Genomic DNA, 22,691 nt, shown 5'->3' with positions numbered 1-22,691 from the left:
GCCAATATCTTCTATGCAGGATGTGGAAACCTTGCAAGCGGACCTGAACAAAATAACGGGGTGGGCAGCTACATGGCAGATGAGATTTAATGTTGAAAAATATAAAGTAATGCACTTGGGGGCCAGAAACCAGAAGGCAAGCTACTCACTAGGGGGGGAACCTCTGGGTGAGTCTAGGATGGAAAAGGACTTGGGGGTACTGGTAGACAACAGGCTTGGCAGTGGCATGCAATGCCAAGCCGCCGCAAGCAAAGCCAACAGAATACTGGGTTGTATAAAAAAGGGGATTCACTCCAGAAATAAAGAGATTATTCTCCCGCTCTACAAGACTCTGGTCTGGCCACATCTGGAGTATGCTGTCCAGTTCTGGGCACCGGTCCTCAGGAAGGATGTGCTGGAACTGGAGAAAGTCCAGAGAAGGGCAACAAAAATAATTAGGGGAATGGAGGACATCAGCTATGAGGAAAGACTACAAGCACTGAACCTATTCTCTCTGGAGAAGAGACGATTGAGGGGGGAGATGATATCAATGTACAAATACTGTACTGGCGACCCGAGCATAAGGAACAAACTATTCAGAGAAAGGAGATACAATAAGACACGTGGCCACTCGCTAAAACTTGAGGAAAGGCGGTTTAACCTTAAAGTGCGTAAGGGGTTCTTCACTGTAAGAGCGGTAAGGATGTGGAATTCTCTTCCACAAGCAGTCGTATCAGAAGGGAGCATTGACAGTTTCAAAAAACTATTAGATGGACACCTTAAAGACCACAACATACAGGGGTATACAATGTACGGTTAAAAGCAAACACACACACACATCATAGGTTGAACTGGATGGACTGATGTCTTTTTTTCAACCCCACTAACTATGCAACTTTGTAACCAAGCTGACTAAATGCACAGCAATATTGAAGGTTGTATACGAAGATTTGATTTTAGATATTTATGTCGTAACAGGTTCAGGTTGTTGACAATGTATGAGAACTTGAAGTGAAATAGTGTAGGTTGCACATGACTCAGCAAGGGTGGCACAACTGATTAAAGTTTGGGGAAGCACCACCACAGTGCATAACCATCTGTAAGCCTTCTGCAGAAATAACACATTCTTAATTGGACACTGATACTACCATATGGAAATGTACTTTTACCCGATAAACTACAAAATATTCTGGCAGAATGTTCTGCTAAAATTACCTAACCACATATATGGTACCCCATTTATTCCCCATACAAACCAAAGACCACATTTCCACACCCTATAAATATTGCTCTTGGCTAGTGTAACAAATGAACAGTTTCAATTGCATATTACCTTGCAGTTCTGGATTCGAGCACTTCAGAGTTTCCCATCATTTCAGCAAAAGCCAGACATAACTCTTTCTTACAGAGGGAAATGATTATGGTTTTTATTGCCATATTGAATAGTAAAAAGGGCTGAGGCAATAAATAACTAGCACAATCATTCTCATCACACGGAGCCAAGTACAATATATAAACCGGTCAATGCAGCCATTCCTCACTGAATGAGCATGCATATGAACAGAGACGTTGCTTTCTCTACTCACATACACACTGGGACAAAAAGAAAATAAAAAAAACACAAATAGTGCGAAAGCTACTGGCAGCCAAACCAAATGTAATTTTAGGTAGTTTCAGGCCATCATGGCTATGGGTTTATATAGTAAAACCTCTACTTACGAGAAGCATTAATTGCTGGATGTCCAACTCATAAAACATACAGCAAAGCCTTGAATATGTATTGATTTCCATAGCTACCAAATCATAAGCACTTCTAAAGCTTTCTACTCAAACATTCAGCTATACTGCTCTACTAAACCCATCTTTAAGGTCACTCTGCCCTTATCAAAAAGAAGTACAATTTCCATTTAAAAAACCTTGGTAGTGTTTGTACAGGTAGAACAGGACACTGCAAACTGGGGATGGGCCATTTTAGTTCCTCTGTACATCTGTAGCATTACAAAACGACAGTGCGTGGATTTTGCAAGATAAAAGCTATTTTAGGTTATCTGTTCCTGCAGGCTGCAAAGGCCTCCCCACTGTGCTGAGGTAGACATGCAAAAATATTTGAGCGTGTTTAGAGATGACAATTTTGTGCAATGAACTTAAAAACACACATTATAGAGGCTGTTACAACACAATCCTTTCTATTTTTTTTTTTTTTATACATAAAAAAGACAACTACAGAACTGTCACCAATAGTAATCAAACAAAATGTAGCCTAAAGCCCCGTACACACGCACAGATTGTTGGCCGTAAATTGTCGGCCAACGTCCGATCTGCCGATTGTAGGCTTGTTAGTATGATTCTTCCGACAACCAACTGCGAATTTTAGGCCGAAAAAAATCTGGTGTGCATGCTATAAAATTTGTTGGCCAACAAAGAACGGCCGATTGTTCCTCTGTCAGTACAGATTTCGGCAGACAAAAATCAGATGAGCAAGACTGGGCATGCTCAGAGAAGAAAAAACACACGGAAAGTCAACCATCACATGACATCACTTCTGAAGTTGGTTTTTGTTGGCCAACAAAAGTCCAGTGCAAGTCTAGAGCACATTTCAACCAACAAACAACACTGGACAAAAGATGGCCTATCGGTTGGCCAACAATCTGTGCGTGTGTACAAGGCTTTATTCTTTAAAAACAGAACTCCAGGTGCAAAGCTGTCATGATAATATATTCCTCAATACCAGCAAAGGATATAAACCCACATTGTGTACACCTAATGGCTTTTAAAACCAAAATATCTGGTAAAAGTAGTGAGGAATTATAGAACACATAAGAGCAGAATGTGGGGAGGGCCCAGCAAGTCCACCCACTACAGAAAACAAGATGAGGTTGAAGGGAAGGGAAGAGAAAAGACCAGTAATCCTGCACAAGGAGAGACGAGAGCAGTGCCTGGTCTTTTTTACAGGAAGTTCCTGAACAGAGGGAAAGTTCCACATTGTTTTACTGCACAGATCTGGAAGAGTTACACAAAGCGCGCCAAAATTCAAGTAGGCATACACATGCCTCTTGCACTCTTGTATTTAGCCAATAGTGGCTTATCTTAGTGTTCAGACCCAAATGTGAAATCGAACTAGACTATTTGCAACAGCATGACTTTTCTCTAGATTTCATAAAGGGCACCCAAGCTCATTTTAAAGGGGGTCCAGCAAAAAAAAAAAAAAAAAAGTGGCAGTTCCTCTGACAGTTTTTTACATGAGCAATTCTGTAATGCACACTAGCACAAAAGAAAAAAAGAAAAAAATCCACCTTGCAGCAGCTTTTGAGAGGTTTTTTTCCCCTCTAAAAGCAAATTGTGTTATCCTATGTGTTCATGCACACCATTTTAGTCTAAAGGTGTTTAGGCTTCAGCGTTTAGAAACAGAAAAAAAAAAAAAAAATAAAAAAGTTTAAGCGCCGGTTCACACTACCGCGACGCTACTTGCAGGGGCGACCTCAGAGATCGCGGTGCGAGCAGCGCGCCGTGACCTCGGAGCGGCCGCCACGGACTTCATAACATTGAAGTCTATGGCGGTCGCCTCCTGGTCGCCCCAAAGAAGCTCCAGGACCCTTTTTCTAGGTCGGAGCGACTTGTGTCGCTCCTATTAGAACGGGTCCGCAGCTTCCCTATGGGAGGCGACCTGTGAGGCGACCAGGTCGCCTCACAGGTTGCCCCAGTGTGAACCGGCACTAATCGGCAGATACGAATGCCGACACATCTCCTACAAGCTCCTAAATGCTGCTAAGCACTGGTTTCCAGCGGTTTATTTTTCTTAGCGGGCAGCTGCCGAAATATTTAACAACCAGTGAATAGCGGGTTGTTAAGGAGCAGGCCGTCAAGCCGGATGCCTCGTCCTTAAAGAGGAGCTCCAGTAATTTCTGTGTTTTTTAAAATTCAGCAGCTACAAAAACTAATGCTGCCTACTTTTAAACCCTTGCCTACTAGAAACTTTCACCCCTTCCTGTCCAAGCCAATTTTGAGCTTTCAGTGCCGTCATGCATTACTGTATCCATCTGAATTATTATTTTTTTTTTTTTTTGACAGAGCTTTCTTTTTTAGTATTTACTCACCACTGGTTTTTTATTTTTTGCTAAACAAATAAAAAAAAGACCAAAAAGAAAGAAAAAAAAACTGTTTTAAAATTTTGCAAATAAGTAATTTTTATTTGTCATTGATGTGCATTGATGAGGCTGCACTGATAGGTACTGATCATCAGGGAACTGATGATCAGTGCCCTAAGGACTAACACCGGAGGACAATTTTTTTTTTTTTTTTATAACAAAGAATTTGTCAAAAAGTTCCTCCTGTCTTTATTTACACTATTTATTTTTGGTGAAAGAGTAGAGGTACCCCTATTTATTTACATGGGGGGGGGGGGGATCTGGGGCCTCCTTGTTAACTCAGCCAAGGTTGTGGGGAAAAGGCCCTTGTCCCCATTAACATAGGGACAAGGTGCTTTAGGGGAGTAGCCCCAAAGCACCCCCTGTGTTCAGGGCATATGGCCAGGTATGGTTCAGAAGTGGGGAAGAGGAAAAAGCTTGTCCTTCCCCCCCCCCCCCCCTCTCCTGGCCTGCAGCATTTTTTTATTTTGGTGTGGGGGTTCTCCTAAAATTCATAACCGGCTCGAAATACCTGGTAAAAAAAATATATAATGCTGGCATTCTTTTGTTTACAGCTGAGGAGTCAGCGGTTGCTAAGGATGCGGTGGCGGCTTGCTGCTTAACCTGCAAGTCGCTGCTAAACGCTGACACAAAAAGTGCTAAAAGCCAAGTTGTTCTGCCATTTTTCTGCCATTTATAAAAAGCTCCTAATTCGCATTAAGCCTCAACACAAATATGGCTGGAGTTCCTGTTTAAGAATAACATGCTTGAAAAGATTATTTTTCTCTGAAAACTACAATTTAGTGTCACTTTAACACTGAGACTTTGGTAATTTCTATACTTTAAAAAGTAGTACTAGTGATTTATCCACTAAATCCATTCCCCTCCCGGACAAAGAAACCTATAATAGTTTACATTAATAATAAAACCTGAATTAAAATTTCACACAAATGCTGCAATAAAAAAAAAAATGCACCATGCGTTACTGTACCATGCCTTATGGAATGAATTAGAATGTGTCACGCCAGTGGGGACACGTGGCATCAATGTTCAGGCAGATCTATTGATGTAATGAAATATCCAATATTTGCCTGTTCTGAAAACAATCTAACAGCACTCTGCAGCAGTAGCAGAGGTTATTTCTTTCAGATTCAGTTTCCCACCCTGAGATAACCAAGGCAGAAAGGTAGATTTTCTTTTTACTGTAGAATGCTAGGGCATTAAAAGTCATATTCCAGTGGCCAGAAACTACACATTGGAAGCTGAAGGGTCAGAAACTTCCTACCATGTGCGGGTATTCTGAAACCAAAGCAACAATTCTGACATTGTATATTTGTATTATTTTTCACCCATATACATCATAATTACCGCAACAACAGTAAAATCACTGCACGTTTCATAACAGGAGACTGCTTTTATTTTAAAAAATGTCGAACTACACCATATGGGTGTGTGAAGATAAAGAACAGAAGTATCATCATCTTTCTTTATACTCTACTATTCACTTGGGCTTAGGTTTCACTGTAAAGCAACCCTTTCCTTTGCCAATGTTTGAAATATTCAGCTTAACCACTCACAGCTACATAATTAGTGGACACAAACTCTGCATCAGTCGGCCCCCAAAGACCCATTTATTTCCCCACTGGGTGTCAGAAAATTGCTTTCTGCATAGCACAGACAGAGAAGGCAAAGTTGTCAATCACAGCCTACAAAAAGACACTTCATACCATCCTGTCCTCTCCATACCTCCGAGGGTAAACAAAATTGGTTTAATTTAGATAAAGGCCCAGCAGCTGACTTGACAAAAAGTTGTTTTAATTTAGTAATACCAGAGTTTAATTTTATTAGACTGCACATTTTGCACAAAGGAGTACACTCAAAAAAAAAAAACAATAAAAAATAACAGCTAATGGAGTAGAGTTTGAGGTTACCAGTGTTTTACACACATGGGGAATAAAACGGTTCAGATTATTTTCATATCACATGAAAACCATATTTCCTCAGCACAGGTTACCTTCAGGCCTCCTTCACACAGGTATACTACAGGCTGTGTTTATCCTTACAAGGATGCACAGGCTTTTCATGCATCCCCGTGCAGGCAACCCTATTGATGTCAGTTGGGACACAGCAGCTGCTTCCAATTTGGCATCATGCAGTTGTAGGGTCCCGAACACAGTGTGAGTTTAGGGACATACACCTTCACCCACAGCAGTGGCTGTGTTTGTGAAGCTACTGAATCCCAATTGACATCAATGGACCTACCTGCACAGGGATGCACAGAATGCCTGTGCATCCTGGTAAAGGTAAAAACAGCTTTGCACAGGAATGTGCTATAGTATGGCCTGTGTGAAAGAGGCCTAAAAGAGACACTATGACATTGCCATTGACTGCACATAGCCCACCACCATAGACAGTGATTCTGGGGGTGTGGGGGAAGCATAGGATCTCTCCTGTATGACAATGATTGGACCACAGCTGCCAATCACAGGCTTGAACAATGTAACATGAAGGGTCCAAAACAGAGATCAGTAGCAAGAGTGTGTGGCTAGGTAAGTAGACATGTCTGAGATTGATGACTATGTGCAGTGTTACTTTGCCCCGAATAGTCTGAATGTGAAAGTGTGTCTATATTTTCTTTCTGAAGCACTGACCTAGAACTAGCATGCAAATCAGGAGTTCTGACTTTTTCTGGGTCAGGGATTTAGAAAGTTTGAATCAGAGACATACAGGCAAAGCTGCATTCTTAGGAGTAGAACAATGGCAGCCTCTGTAAATTTCAGTACAGGTTTCCTGAATAGTAATGTAAATGTACATACCACAGGATTCAACTTTATGACATGTTTTAGAAATTCATTTTTAACTCCCTAAATATTTTTTGCCCTGTGAAAAAATAATGGGCATAGGAAGGTGGGAGTACCCTTGCCTTCTCATACTGTGAATTGCTAGGAGTCAACTTGTCCACTCTGCATGCCAAGTTGCTGATGGCGGTGCTATTAGCAGTAATCAAGTTCTGAGGAATCCTCTGGTTTCCATGACAATGAACAAGCCTGACTCTCGAAGCCAGCACTAACGGCTTGACTTCCAGGGCCTCTGCTGACACAAATAAAGCCATCACTACACATATACACTGACTTTTCTCTCTGGCTTCGAAAATTTATATAAACTTTCTGTACTACGCAGTTGCCTGAAATTTTTTTCTTAACAAAACAAAAACATGCACAACCATCACCGATGGCGGTCTTTTTTTTTTTTTTTACTGTAAAAAGCATAAAACGCACATATTGTAGATAGATACCCACATCTGAATATGTACTGAGAAAAATATACTGGAGACAAAATTAAATTCAATCATTGAGCCTAAACATGGAAAAAAAAAAAAAACTGTCAAACCTTACATTTTACAAAACATCAGATGTTTAAATATATGGTGCACACTTCCTAAGCTCAGCAAGTTTCTTAAAATGGTTGTAAAAACACCCTTACATGTACCCAGTGAAGTGACTAGCATTGGGTGATACACAGAGATGAAACAAATCATCCTACATAAGTTGTAACTTTGTATCTGCAGCCATTTCTTCTATAGGTTGTTCTGAACACACAGAAGAACAGCTGACAGCTCTGTGCCCTATTTCAAAGAGACCCCCCCCCCCTTTTTACACAGTATTGAAAACAAGGACAGCTGTGGATAAAAGTCACAGGCTGAGTGCTGCAGCTCCTAACCCATCACCATTTTATCTCCGGTGTCAGCCAGAAGCAAATCATGCTGATAACAAATGAAACTGGCAGCAGGCAGAAATGACACTCAGTGCTTTGGAGGGAAACCAGCACATAGTATAGAAGGCTGAGCTTTTCTCATATTTTATGTCTGAAGGTTTACAATCACTTTATGTAATCATGTTTTTCTTCACATTTACAATAAAGCCAACAATTACCAAGCACAGGGTAAGGCTGAACATCAGTAAATTATTCTTTCTATGAATGTCTCCAATAGTTTGCACACATGAAAGAAAAATTCTGCATCATGCTATAAAGATATTGCTTATACTTGTATTTATTTTTCACCTACTGAATGGTTTTGTTCTGCTCCAATTACAGCCATAGCACTACAGCAGAACTGACACCCCAGTCAATCAGACAGCACAAAATCCCAATGGGCCTGCCTTCTCCTGCTGTCACCACGTGTGCACACAGTAAGGCATGATTAGCTCCTAGTTTTGGCCCTCTCTCTCCCAGGCATGCCGTACAGTACAGACAATTGTATGAAAACGGACATCAAGACAAATTCAGGTACTCACACTAAATCATTTTAACTTAAAACTACTATTTTCTTTCGACTTCAAAACACAAAGCGGGAGAGGACTTCTCTTATAAAACACATTGAAATTTGACATGACCAAAACCCCCTTGCACACGGTACTATTTATAAAATCCACAAGTAAAATAAGTCACAAAATTTAATATATATTGGAGTATATATTAGGCATAGGTGAAAGAAAAGGTTTATATTCAATCCTTATACAATAACAGATGAAGCTCAAGGACCCTTTATCTCTTTCAAACAGAGAAGCAGTGGCACTTGGTGATATAAATTTAGTCTAATCAGAAAGTGCAGTTTCTCTCCACACATTGGGTACTAATCCATCTCAACTCCTGGGCACTTTAGAAAGTTTCAAGAGCAGTTGGAATGATGGCAAATTGGTACCAATTACCTAAAGTGCTGATCAGTGTATTCTGATAAATATACAATAGCACAGCAATGAGGATTCCACTTATGGGGAACTCGTTCATTTGAATGGTTTATTGATTTTTAAAAATGTTTTTGATCTATGGCCAGCCTTAAATTCTATTGGTGCAAATGCCTCTATGTATGGCCAATTGCTTGCTCCCCCCTGAAAAATCAGTGTTGGGGGTCTAATGGTCCACAGATATCACCTATTTTTTGTAAAACTGGAGAATGATCATCAATACTTTCTACTGCAAGCATTATTGCAATAATCTGGCAGTTTTGAGTCCTTTGTGGGGTGAAAGCAAGCACCTACAGTAGTAAACATTGTTATGTTATGGAAGGAAGCACCTAGAGTAGGAAACATTGTTCGTTATGATACATTAGGGTTTTTTTTAATTGTTGGAACTCCTTACAAAAGAGCCCAATAATTAAGATTGGCCAGCCCCAGATATACTGCTTACAACCACAGGCTGGCTTAAGTAGAGGGAACAGATTAGAAAAATGGGATTTTTGACTTACCCCAAAATCCATTTCTCTGATGTTCATTGACAGACACAGCTTTTCATCTTCTTGACTATGTCGGTTATGCTGGCCCCTACAGGACAACAACACTAGGCAGGAAAAAAAACTTGACTACGCCTATTGGGCAGTCCCTGGGGTTATACTCCCACTCTCTGCCATAGGCACTTGGGTTTTTTTCTTCTGACACTGCTTGTAACAAAACCAAGTGCCTATAGCAGAAAGTAGGAGTATACCCCCTGGGACTGCCCCATAGGCATAGTCAAGTTATTTCCTGCCTAGTGTCCTCCTCCTGTAGGGGGCAGCATAACCCACGTAGTCAAAAAGATGAAGAGCTCTGTCCGTCATTGAACATCAGAGAAATGGATTTTACGGTAAGTAAAAAAAAAAAAAAAAACATTTTCCGATTCATTCACTGACGGACACAGCTCTTCATCTTCTTGACTATGTAAGATGTCCCAAAGCAGTGTCAAACATGAGGGGTGGGAACAGCAAGAACAAAAAAAACACTTCCCAAGGCTAAACATAGCCAACCAGGTAACATGGAGCTCAACCTTAAAAACAACTGGAGCTCACTTAAAAAAAACCCTCATAGAGGACCTGGTCCTCTAAACAGCAGCCTGCAAAACCTTGCGGCCAAAAGAAGCATCCGCAGATGCCAACACATCCACCTTATAAAACTTTGTGAACATGTGCATAGACGACCAGGTGGCCACCTTGCCAACCTGCATCACTGACGCCTGATGACGGAAGGCCCTGGAGGCACTACACGCCCGAGTAGGTGCGCCTTAACCACTTGCCGACCGCAGCACGACTATCTACGTCGGCGGTCAGCCCCTCACAGGCAAACTGACGTAGGTCTACGTCGCTTGCTTGTGAGGTTCTAGGGAGCGAGCTCCCGCGTGGTCACGGACCCCCCCACCAAGTGACCGGCGGACCCGATGTCCGCCGGCCACTCTGCGATCGGCGGGGGAGAGGGAGAAAGTCAGGCGGCTTGTGTAAACAAGCTGCCTGTCATTCTCCCCTGTGTATGAGAGATGATCATACGGTTCTACTATGTAGAACCGTTGATCACCGTTCATACAGCTGAAGCCACAGCCAATCACAGTAGAAAGCACGCCCCTAGGGACACACACAGCCCCTCCCTCTCAAATAAAGTTAACCCCTTCACTACCAGTGTATTTTTACAGTAACAGTGCATATATATATATATATATATATATATATATATATATATATATATATATATATAGCACTGATTACTGTAGAAATGTCACTGGGAACCCCAAAAGTGTCAAAAATGTCAGTCAAGGGTCCGATCTGTCCGCCGCAATGTCGCAAAAAAAAAAAAAAAAAAAAATCGCAGATCGCTGACATTACGCGTTAAAAAAAAAAAACAACAACAAAAATGACAAAAATCTTTCCCTTTGTTAGTAAACGCAATAACTTTTGCGCAAACCAATCAAAATACGCTTTTTGCGATTTTTTTTACCAAACATAGGTAGCATAAAACAAATTGGCCGAAAATGTTAAATTTTGATTTTTACATTTTTTTGGGGGGGAATTTCATATAAAAAAATGTGAAAAAATATTGCTATTTTTGCAAAATTTACGCTCTTTTTTTGTTTATAGCGCATGATCAAAAAAAAAAAAAAAAAAAAAAAAAAAAAAAAAAATCGCACAGGTGATCAAATACCACCAAAAGAAAGCTCTGTTTGTGGGAAAAAAAGGACGCCAAATTCGTTTAGGTACAGCGTCGCACGACCGCGCAATTGTCCGTTAAAGTCACGCAGTGCCAAATCGCAAAATACCCCCTGGTCGTTTAGCAGCCAAATCCTCCGGGGCTTAAGTAGTTAACAAGGAAAGAAGGAACCTGACCCTTAATTGAATAAGCCTGAGCCACTGTCTGTCTGATTCATCGGGAAATGGTCGCAGCAGAAGCAGCCAACCCTTTGCGAGGACCATCCATGAGAACAAATAGGGAGTCTAACTAAAAGACTCTGTAGCTGCCAGGTACACCCCGATTGCCCAAACCACATCCAGGGAATGCAAGGCATTTTCCTTAGGATGTTTAGGCCTGGGACCTAGGGTGAGGCAACACAATGTCTTCCTTCAAATGGAAATCAGATGACCTTTAGAAGGAATGACGGACGTGGACGATGAACCAGCTTATCCCTGTGATCCACCAGGTAAGGTGAAGGACATGACAGCGCCGCCAGCTATGACACCCTGCGCGCAGAAATAATAGCCACCAAAAAGACCACCTTCTGGGACAACCGAAGCATGGGAACCTCCTGAATATTTTCAAGAGGAGGCTTCTGGAGAACTGACAACACCAAATTAAGATCCCACGGTGGCAATGGAGACCATATTGGAGGAGCCAACTGTAAAACTCCCTGGATAAAAAAAGGTACGCACCAAGGAATTTGTGGCCAAAGGACGTTGAAAGAAAACCGCAAAGGCGAAACCTGGCCCTTGATGGTACTCAAGGCTAGGCGCTGCTCAACCCCCCATTGGAGGAAAGTCAAGATCCGAGCCACCAAAAAGGAGCGAGGGTGAACCTTAAGAGACTCACACCACGCAATGTATGTCTTCCAAGTGCGATGGTAAATCTTCCCAGAGGTAGATTTTCTAGCGTTTAAGAGCGTAGGAATCATCAATCCAGACAAACCTCTATCCTTCAGCACCTGGCTTTCAACAGCCAAGCCGTCAAAGCCAGCATCTGTAAAGTAGGATGGAAGATTGGCCCTTGGGACAGCAGATCTCCCCTGTGAGGAAGTCTTCAAGGAGCATCGTTGACCAGCCGTACCAGATCGGTGTACCAAGACTGGCGAGGTCAGTCTGGAGTCACTAGAATGACTGAAATCCCCTCTGCCTCGATACTGCACAGGAGTCTTGGCAGAAGTTTAAGAGGAGGCAAGGCATAAATCAAGACAATACTAACTTCAAGGAGCCACTAAGGCGTCTATGGCATTGGCTATAGGATCCTGAGACCATGCCACAAACCTCTGTACTTTTCTGACAAGACGAGAGGCCAACTGATCCACCTTGAAAGTACCCCACCGGAGACGCAACTGATAAAATACCTTCAGATGACGTAGTCATTCCCCCTGGTCCAACGCCTGTCGACTGAGGTAATCCATTTGCCAATTTTGCACCCCTGGAATGTGCACAGCAGAGAAGGCTGGAACGAAACGTTCTGCCTACCTTAAAATACCGGCTACTTCTCGAGCCGCCAGGACACTACTTTGGCCCCCTTGGTGATTGACATAAGCCACGGCCGTGGCATTGTCAGATTTAATTAGTACCGGACACCCCTGAAGATGAATCGTCCAATGATCCAGACAAAGACTGATCGCTTGGAGTGCCAACACATTGATCGGTAGCCTGGATTTATTCGGAGTCCAGACCCCCTGAGCACAATTTGCGCCAAGGATGCCTCCCCACCAGCACATGTTGGCATCCATGGTGACGACCATCCAGTACAGGGAAGAAATTATTTTCCCTGACAAGGAGCCGGAGGAGAACGAAGCCACCAAATCAGGGACCCCCTCATACTCTGGCTCAACAGGATCAGATTGTCTAGATATGGCGGATTTTTGTTCCATTTTACCAGGATCTTCTCTTGCAGAGATCTCGTGTGGGACTGTGCAAACGGAAGGTAGACACCATCAGGTCCAGCCCCCACATGCAAGTCTGAAGAGATGACCATCTGTTGGACAGCAGAAGCTGAATTGCCTCCTGCAATTTTGGAGTTTTGTCAGGGGAAGAAACACCCTGGCTGAGGTCGAGTCCAGAGTCAGACCTAGATAGTCCAGTTTTGTGAACGGAACCAGAGCAGACTTCTGAAGGTTCAGAATCCAACCGAACTCCTTCAGAGTTTGCAGAGTTCATCAGAGCAGTCGGAGACTCTGCTCGCTAAAACAGATCCTCCAGGTAGCCCAATGCTAGCACCGGGGCCAAAATTTTTGTGAATACCCGAGAGGAGACCAAAGGGTAACATCACAAACTGATAATGCTGCTCGTCCCGTGGCAAAATGGAGGAAGCTCTGGTGACCGGCACATATTGGGATGTGAAGGTAGGCGTCCTTTATGTCAATAGAAGCAAGAAAACCCTGGCGTAGGGACGCCACTACCATGCAAATAGACTCCATTCTGAACTTGTGTACCCGCACAAAGCAGTTTAGCGCCTTGAGGTCCAGAAGACGTACCTTGCCTTCCTTCCTGGGAACTGTAAACAGGTTTGAGTAAAAACCTTGAAAGCATTCGGATGTCGGAACCAGAACAATCACCCTTGTATCAGGGAGGTCCACAGATCCTGGAACCAGCGAAGATGCCCCCCCACCCCAGACATGGGCGAGGGTGTCCCTTCATGTAGAGAAAGCATTGTCCGCAGGTCTGTCAGAGCCCGCTCATGGCTTGCCAGACCAGGTCCTCTTAGAACCACCGATGGAGGCCCTGAAGGGCTTAGATCCCTTGTTTTGAGACCCTGAGGAACGAAAAGGCCTCTTAAGGGCCGAAAAGAAAGGCCTCTGTCTGCGACAGGGTTCCTAACCCTTGGAAGCCTGTGGAAGAAGAGTAGGAGTACTCTCCCCTCCTGTGAGGCCTTTGATTATGTCATCCAAGGAAGCTCCAAACACGCGATCCCCCACAAATGGAAGATCGGATAAGGCCTTCTTAGAATGACTGGTCCGCAGACTAACATTTCAGCCAGATAATACGCAGCAGGACCACTGCGGAGACAGACAGTCTAGATATCAAGGGAGCCGCATCCAAAGAGGCATCAAAGACAAATTTAGCCCCTGGATCAACTGATCCGTCAGCTCCACAAAAGGCAGGGGGGAGCTGGTTCCCCTCCAGGTCCCAGCGTAGAAGTTTTGCCCACTTGGTGTTAGCTTGCGACACCAGGGCAATAGTAATATGGCGGGTCAAGGCCTCAGACCTCCTATCAGCCGGGTCTGTAAAGACCGGAGACTCTTCAACCAAAACTACGGTGGCTTTATTCAACCTGGAAACCGGGGAGTCCATTACAGGAGGAACCATCCATTTTTTAAGGAGGGAATCCTCATAAGGGAAAAGGGCTTAGGGATTGCAAAAGTGTGTTTTGGCCACCCCCACTGTTTTGTGACAATATTGTCGAAGAAAGCGGGAAAGGAGAACATCTTTGTCGCTTTGGAGGAACTGTGGGTGCCAAAGGTGACCTGCACACCTCTGATACTGCGTTAGTCACATCCTCCATCTTTAAGGTTTCCTGCACTGGCACTATCAGCGCATCCACTAGCGCCTTTTCATGCGCGACTACAGGAGCAGAGGAATCATCCTCACTATCTGAGCACACAGAGAGTGTGGATGCAGACCCCAAAAGGGTAACGCGTATCTGCAGGGGCCGAATCAGATTCAGGATCTGAAGAGACAGAGGAAGCAGGTGAAGGCAGGGGGTGCTTTTTGCTAGCCTGTTTTCCCAGGACCGAATCCACCTTGGACACAAAAGGACTCGAGGACCGCCGACAGTGCAGGTAGACTCAGAGGGGATCAGGTGGGGACATGTGCTTCAGGGACTCCATTAGTGGAGAGGGGAAACACACACACAAAAAAAAAAAAGGTGCATAACACTGCAAGGGACACCCCACCACGCTGGTGGCACCACAAAGCCCAGCACTGAGCACAACTGCTGCTACAGCAGAGAGGGAGAGAAAACCCCACAAATAAAAAAACTCACCATCACCGATCAGGCACTCACAGCACCAAGCTAACTGCCCACCATGTGGTGATCAGGAAAGGAAAGATCTACGAGTCAGTACTAGGGACGGAGGAAGGGCTCCCACTGCCGAATTACTGCTCATCCAGCTTCAAAAACATGGCCGCTGCTATTTTCAATGGGAAACCACAAGAAAATGGCCTCTGAGGCTACACAAACATGGCCGTCGATCTGTAGCACAAAAGGCTACAAGAAAACAGCGGCACCACACGGCAGGAGCTCGAAAACAATCCCAACAGGAAGGGGGGTCCCCACCAGGCCCAACCCTCTCCCAAATATCAATCATTCGGTCGCCAGCGGCGTGCTCACCAATCAACCCCCTCCCCCCCACCAGCTCAACACCCCAAAACAACCTAAAAAGGTATGTCCACCCCATGGTGGGGGCATATGGGGGGTAACAAGGCCGCAAAGGACTGAGAAAGGGGGGGGGCGCTGCATGGGAAGGAGGGAAACCCAGGGGTCCGACCATCCCAGGAAGAGGCCCACATCCACCCCAATACCCTCCAGGGGTAGAGGGGGACAGCCACTTACCACATCAGGAACCAGGTGTGCACCGCTCCAGACAGACCATCGCTCCAACGGAATGGGAGTGGGGTCAGCCAGGAGGAACGCTGCGACTCAGCCCAAAGCCAGGTCGTATGCGCTTTTGCAAGACCTTTAACTCGCAGGCCAGCCCCCGTCTAGTGGAGCTGTGTCGCGGCTGACCTAGCACGGAGCTGAGGTCTGCAAGCGCTCACTGGCCAGACCCTCTGAATCTAGATTATCCAGTCAATTGCCCAGTCCGGTAGTTGATTGTAGATTCTCACAGGAACAAAATAAGAAAAGGAAAAAGAAAAAAAAAAAAAAAAAAAAAATCGCCAGGACCAGAGATCCCAGCAGGGAACTAGGTCCTCACTCTTGACTAGGCAGAAAAAACTGAGTGCCTATAGCAGAGTGGGAGTATACCCCCTGGGTCTGCCCTATAGGAGTAGAAGTTCTTTCCTGCCTAGTGTCCTACTCCTGTAGAGGGCGGCATAACCACCGTAGGTCAAGAAGATGAAGAGCTGTGTTCGTCAATGAACGAAAGAGAAACTAACTTTTATTGCCTACTTTCCAAATAAGCACTACTAGCAGTGTTTACCAGCATTAGCCTATCCTTCTCTCCACTGAGATTTTTGCCAATTTTGGACGGATCCAAATATTAGTGTTTAAGGGGTGCTCATAAAGCACAGATGTCTGGAATAGGTGTACATTATAGCTACAATACTGGCTGCCCTCTTTCTTCTGGAAATAAGCCAGGAAACACTAAACAGTATCATTAGTAAGTGCTGAGTTTCTACATTTTGACGACAAAGTCATCTGAAGTATCTGGTTCTTTTCCCAGGCTGCTTTATGTACTTGCAAAAATCCATAGTAAAACGATATATCCCAAAAAAAAAAAAAAAACACAGTTGTGTTTTCCAGTTGTAAGGCTTTGCTATGCATCTCCCCTGGGACAGAGACAAAACAGTGGGGCGCATTAAACTGATAAAGTGTTATCTGATTGTTTAGGTGTAACACAAAGTTCAGCACACAAATGTTAACTCCAACTTCAATTACAGAGCCGAAATATAATCAGGAATCCAAAGATCATTAACCAGCTGCTGCATTGCTCTGGGTAATTTATTTATGAGGCACAACAACCACAAATTTTTTTCTCTAGCTGTTAAACACTTGCAAGTCAATTCACGAGGGAAAAAGCAGTGACTGGAGGATAAGAGATTGTGAGATAGCAGTCACAGGCAGTGGATCCAAGCACTTACAGCACAAGGCCTTCTGCAGTCTCCTTAGCTTCATGGCAGTTCTGTATGCTGAAAATCTGACATTATTCAGGTCAGCTGTAGAGAGAAGGAAAAAAAATGAAGGGGTTAGTATTGAATGATACATTCATTAAGAAGCAGGGTACATCTTATCTAAACAGAATGATTAAACATATGATTTAGGGCAGTGTTTCTCAACCAAGGCACCCTTTAAAATCATGGACAGTCTCAAGACACCCCATTCTAAAATGTAAAAAATGATTCTAATAGTTGTACATAAAGCGGCAGCATCAACACTAGTAGGACCCCCAACATTAGAGGCGATTTATTCCCCAAAGCAAATGCACTTTTCTGCACTAGTAGAGATGGGCTCAGATATGTTCAGGATCTAGTCCTAACCCACCTGCCCGATCCTAACAGGAAGCCAACACTGCACACCACTAATCACAGAAAGTGAGACATTTCCCGGTCCGTGCAGCTGCGGACCGAGAAATGTCTCACTGCTTGTGATTGACGGTGTAAAATGTTGGCTTCCTGACAGGATCAGGCAGGTAGATTGGGACTAGGATTTTGAGCATACCTGAGCCCATCTCTACTGGCTAGTATTCCAGGGTTTCTCCTCTTCCTCAGTTTCTCTTCATCACTCAGCTAATGTGACCCCAGTGTTGATGGATAGGGGCAGGGGAGGGTCAAACAAGGATGCTGTGCAGACGATAAACAACACTGACGATCTTACTGGCTGTTAGTACGCCGGTGGCTGGAAGGTTGAAATGGTACACTATAAAAACTGGTGGCTTTGTGTAACTAAAAGGCAGGCTTGATCCATCTGCTGGCGTGTATACATTTTTGGGCAATTTTTATGCATTTTCCCAAGGCACCCCCTGAAGGAACCTCAAGGCACCCTGGTTGAAAAAGGTTGTTTTAGGGTACCAGTGGATATTAGATGACAGCAACCAGATCCATTCAATCAAGTTAACTGGCAGCAGGTTGTACCAACAGGCAAACGCCAGAGGTAAACTGCTGCAGTTTTTTCCAGTAAGCCAATGACAGCGACTACATCCCTGCTCCTGCCCTTCCGCTCTCTATTTGTACAAGTTTATGGAGTGCTCCTCAGATCTCTGAGGAGATTCTAGCCTAATTTTAGCCCAAGGCAGCCCATATGATTATTTTTATTAAAATGTCTAAAATTAAAAAAAAGGCGAATTATTTCATCCACACATGCTGTATCGGCTGAATTTCAATCCATGTATGGCTGGCTTAAGGACTCTTTGGACTGGTAGCACAGATAGCTTAGTGTACCTATATTCACCAACAAGGCTAAAAATATCTCAAATTGATTAAGTGATAAATCGCATGTAGGAGGTAAAAGGGTACAGGTCAACTGCTGATAAGTTTCATTTTTACCTACTGTGCCTGCAATGTTCCTTTTTTGGGAACCGAATGTAGGGAAAGCTATGCTTTAAAACAAACCTATGATGTGCATGTTATCATGCAGACCTTAAGCTCATGCACTTGGGGGTACAATATTCTGCTTTCAGGTTTATAATTTACATGACACTGCAGTATTATATTCAGGGCTTATGCAGACAAATTTCACTAATAAATTTGTACATTATACCTCAGAGTTCAAAGTTGATCAACTTGCTACACCTAATTATAGGGACCTTCCTAACAAGGACCAAGAAAACAAGCTGCACGATTATGGATAAAATGAGAATCACGGTTTTGCTTAGAATAAAGATTACGATTTTTGGCGATAATTTTGACAGTACCAGTGCATATTTATAGCACTGATTACTGTAGTAATGTCACTGGTACCCCCAAAAGTGTCAAAAATGTCAGTCAAGGGTCCGATCTGTCTGCTGCAATGTCGCAGTTCCAGAAAAAAAAAAAAAAAAATTGCAGATCGCCGCCATTACTAATTAAGCACTTTACCACTGGAGGATTTTGCTGTCTTACGTCTGGGCCACTTTTTGCGATTCGGCGCTGTGCGAATTTAACTGACAATTGCACGGTCGTGCAACGCCGTACCCAAACGAAATTTATGTCCTTTTTTCCCCACAAACAGAGCTTTCTTTTGGTGGTATTTGATCGCCTGTCGATTTTTACTTTTTGCGCTATAAACAAAAAAAAAAAAAAAAAAAGAGTGTTTATTTTGAAAAAATAATATTTTAAAAAAAATTTTATATGAAATTCCCCCCCCAAAAAATGTAAAAATCTATTTTTTTTACATTTTTGGCCAATTTGTTTTCTGCTACCCATGTGTGGTAAAAAAAAAAAAAAAAAATCACAAGCGTATTTTGATTGGTTTGCGCAAAAGTTATTGCGTTTACTAACAAAGGGAAAGATTTCTGTCATTTTTGGTGTTTTTTTTTTTTTTTTTTTTAAACGCGTAATGGCGTCGATCTGCGATTTTTTTTGCGGGACTGCGACATTAGGGCGGACAGATCGGACCCTTGACTGACATTTTTGACACTTTTGGGGGTACCAGTGACATTACTGCAGTAATCAGTGCTATATAATGCACTGTTACTGTAAAAATGACACTGGCAGGGAAGGGGTTAATTTTATTGGAGAGGGAGGGGTTAATGTATGCCTGGTGCTTACTAACGTGTGGAGGGGGAGGTGACTCAGTGACATAAGGACAGATCGCATGTTCAGCTATGCTGAACACTTCAATCTGTCACTCCTTGTCACTGAGGAGATCCGCCCGCTCTGTTTACACAAGCGGGCGGATCTCCAAACTAGATTCCCCGACGATCGGGGAAGAGCAGCGGCGATCGCTGCCGCTCCTCCCCTGGCCCGACTCCCGCTGTGACTGAAAACAGCGCGCGCGCGCCGCAGAGAGAGGGGAATGTCTGGTGACGTAGACCTACGTCACTAGATGATAACGAGCCACTGTGCTGCAGTAGCAGCACAGTGAGCAGCGGGGAAGTGGTTAAAAAAAAAAACAATAAAAATTACATCAATATCTTTCCCATAGTTCGTAAATGCAATAAATTTTGCGCAAAACAATCAAAATACGCTTATTGCGATTTTTTTTACCAAAAATATATAGCAGAAAACAAAATTGACCTAAAATGTAAAAAAAATTTGGTTTTTACATTTTTTGGGGGAATTTCATATAAAAAAAAAATGAAAAATATTTTTTTTTTTTTTCAAAATTGTCGCTCTTTTGTTTATAGCGCAAAAAAAAAAAAAAAAAAAAAAAAGCACAGGTGATCAAATACAACCAAAAGAAAGCTCTGTGGGAAGAAAAGGACGTCAATTTTGTTTAGGTACAGCGTCGCACGACCGCGCAATTGTCAGTTAAAGTCACGCAGTGTCGAATCGCAAAAGAGGCCCTGGTCTTTGAGCAGCCAAATCCTCCAGGGCTTAAGTGGTTAAGAGGTTAACTGCCCTCACTTACAGATGGAAGTACTGTACATTCCTTTGCGCTAAAAGAACGAAATGATACATTGTAAAACATTGTGTTTATAGTTCTCTCCCAGCCTTAACAACGTTGATAAACATTTGCCGGAGGCTTTTTTTTTTTTATTTCACCTGTGAGAGAACATAGAACAGCTCTGCACCGTATAAAATGAGGAACTGCAGTTTTAAGACCATTGGGGGGGTGTGTTGTGAATCAAGATTGCCATTTTTTTAATGATTAATCATGCAGCTCTACTTCAAACTGTGCACATTATCCTTTGCACTACATTACATAGAATACCCAGGGCTGGTTCACACAGGCCTTTTAGTTAAACCTTTAAAACAGAGAAAATCCATTGTATTCAATTGGACCCATTTACACTAATTTGTTTTACTACAGTGGGTGGTGAAAAAGTCTGGTATGCTACAGTTTGGGTGCGATAAACCTGCGTTTTGCCATTGACCTTACTGCATAAATTTACTTTATGATCTACTTTCACTTCCACAGACCCACACTAGGGTCAATACAGGGGAAGCACACAAAAAGATTCTGGAAAGATTATTGTACTGGTCCACAGGGATGACAGTGGTTATGCAGCATTTCCATTCATTTATTTTAGTCATGAGGTGCTGTTAAAAAAAAAAAAAAAAAAAAAAACTAAAAGCAAGAGAATTCATTGAATCAAATAAAACAGCAGCCACCACATCTACATAAATACTAAATTGTAGCAAACCGTTATGATAAAAAAAAAAACAAGAGGCAAAAGACAAAAAAGATATTAATATGTGCAGCGCACAGTGGAAAAGAACACTGAAAACCAATGAAATGACTTTAGTTAATTTGTTCCTAAGTGCGACCCCACCTTCCATGCTCTCTCACATCCAGAGGGTAATTGAGTGCGCTCTATGAAAGCTCAGCCTTCCTTAAATATGAGTTTTTATGCAATTATGTCAGCCACTGATTCACAGGAAATTATACTGACATTCGAAGGCTTGCATCTCAGCTAACAAATGAGACAGCAATAAATCTCGCTTATATCAACACAGCTTAGTAATAATGTATGGAAATCAAATATATTTGCCTAATATGAAGTGAACACATAACAGAACAAGCTGCACATTTCTTTCAGAGTGTGGCTAGGTTCACTGCAACTTCTTATTTGCTTAAAGCGGAGTTCCAGCCGTTTTTGTGTTTATTAAAAGTCAGCAGCTACAAAAAGCGTAACTGCTGACTTTTAAACACATACTCAACTGTCCAAGGATCCAGCGAATCGGCCGGCAGGAGTCTCGGTTCTCTCCCTCATCTCCCTGCGGTGCCGGCATCTGTAGTGTGGGCATCCGGCTGTGACAGCTTGCAGCTTCATTGTGCATGTGCGAGCCTGAGTGGACAGGCAATCTTCTGGGACCTGTGATGTGTCCCAGAAGATTGGAGGGGGGAGAGTACTATGGCAAGCACCCCACACACGTTAAAAAAAAAAAAAAAACTGTAAATTATTTATCCATCCAATGACCTAATCTGGCCAATCAGACATATTAGGGGTGAATGGGGGAATCCCTCCCAATGATCTCTTGTATTCTGACAGCAGGGAAGGGAGGCTTCCCCACCGTCAGAATACGCTTATTAGCACTAATTGAGCGAAGATTTTTCAACAGGCTGGTTGTGCATAGTTTAGTCCCTTAGTCTCGTTTCCATGTCCTATGTACAAAAACACAGAAAATGGGGTACAGAAAAATGGCAGCAGGTGCTTTGGACTGCCGAGTAAAATTTTGAAATATTTGGCTGTAGCAAGTGGCAGTTTGTTCACAAAGGGCTGGAGAGTGGGTTTAATAATGAGCGTCTGCAGCCAACAGTGAAGCATTTTTGGAAGTTCGCAAGTTTTGCAAGTTTGGGGCTGCATTTCTGCAAATGGAGTTGGAGATTTGGTCAGGATCAATGATGTCCTTAATGCTGAGAAATACAGGCACTCCCCCAGTTACGAACAAGATAGGGTCTGTGTGTTTGCTTTTAAATTGAATTGAAGTTGGAAAAAGTACATTTTTTAAGTGTAACTCCAGCCAAAAAAAATAATAATTTAAGTTTTCTGGATAGAAGAGGGATGGGTTAACACCCCTGTAAGGTTTGTTTTGCTGTCTGTACCCCTGTTCATTAGATTTCACCTCACTTTCTGTCACTATGACAATTGGATTTTGAAAATTTTGGGTTGTTGTGGAAACAAGGATTGGTGATAAAGCTTCAGTGGAGACACCTTTTTCCCCATCATAACTCTTACAGCAGTGACTTTCCCTTCCGAGGGGTAGATCTCCTCTCACTTCCATAAAAATTGATGATATAAATTTTTTTTTTTTTTTTTAATATATATATATATATATATATATATATATATATATATATATAT

At 42.9% G+C, this 22,691-nt stretch overlaps 1 protein-coding gene across 2 annotated transcripts in view; it reads right to left on the bottom strand.

Annotated features, from left to right (window-relative positions):
* DMD (dystrophin) overlaps positions 1-22,691 on the bottom strand; it is a 3,625,631-nt gene that overhangs the window by 284,162 nt on the left and 3,318,778 nt on the right. For both annotated transcript variants that reach the window (XM_082246191.1, XM_082246190.1), the window contains one exon: positions 16,888-16,962. In XM_082246191.1, the coding sequence (XP_082102317.1) occupies positions 16,888-16,962 (75 nt within the window). The remainder of the gene's footprint in view (positions 1-16,887; positions 16,963-22,691) is intronic.

This window comes from Pelophylax lessonae (genome assembly GCF_965119305.1).
Source record: "Pelophylax lessonae genome assembly, chromosome: 2".
In the NCBI taxonomy this organism is placed as follows: domain Eukaryota; kingdom Metazoa; phylum Chordata; class Amphibia; order Anura; family Ranidae; genus Pelophylax; species Pelophylax lessonae.
The sequence above is the reverse complement of the archived record's forward strand: the minus strand, read 5'-3'. Positions and strand labels throughout refer to the sequence as shown.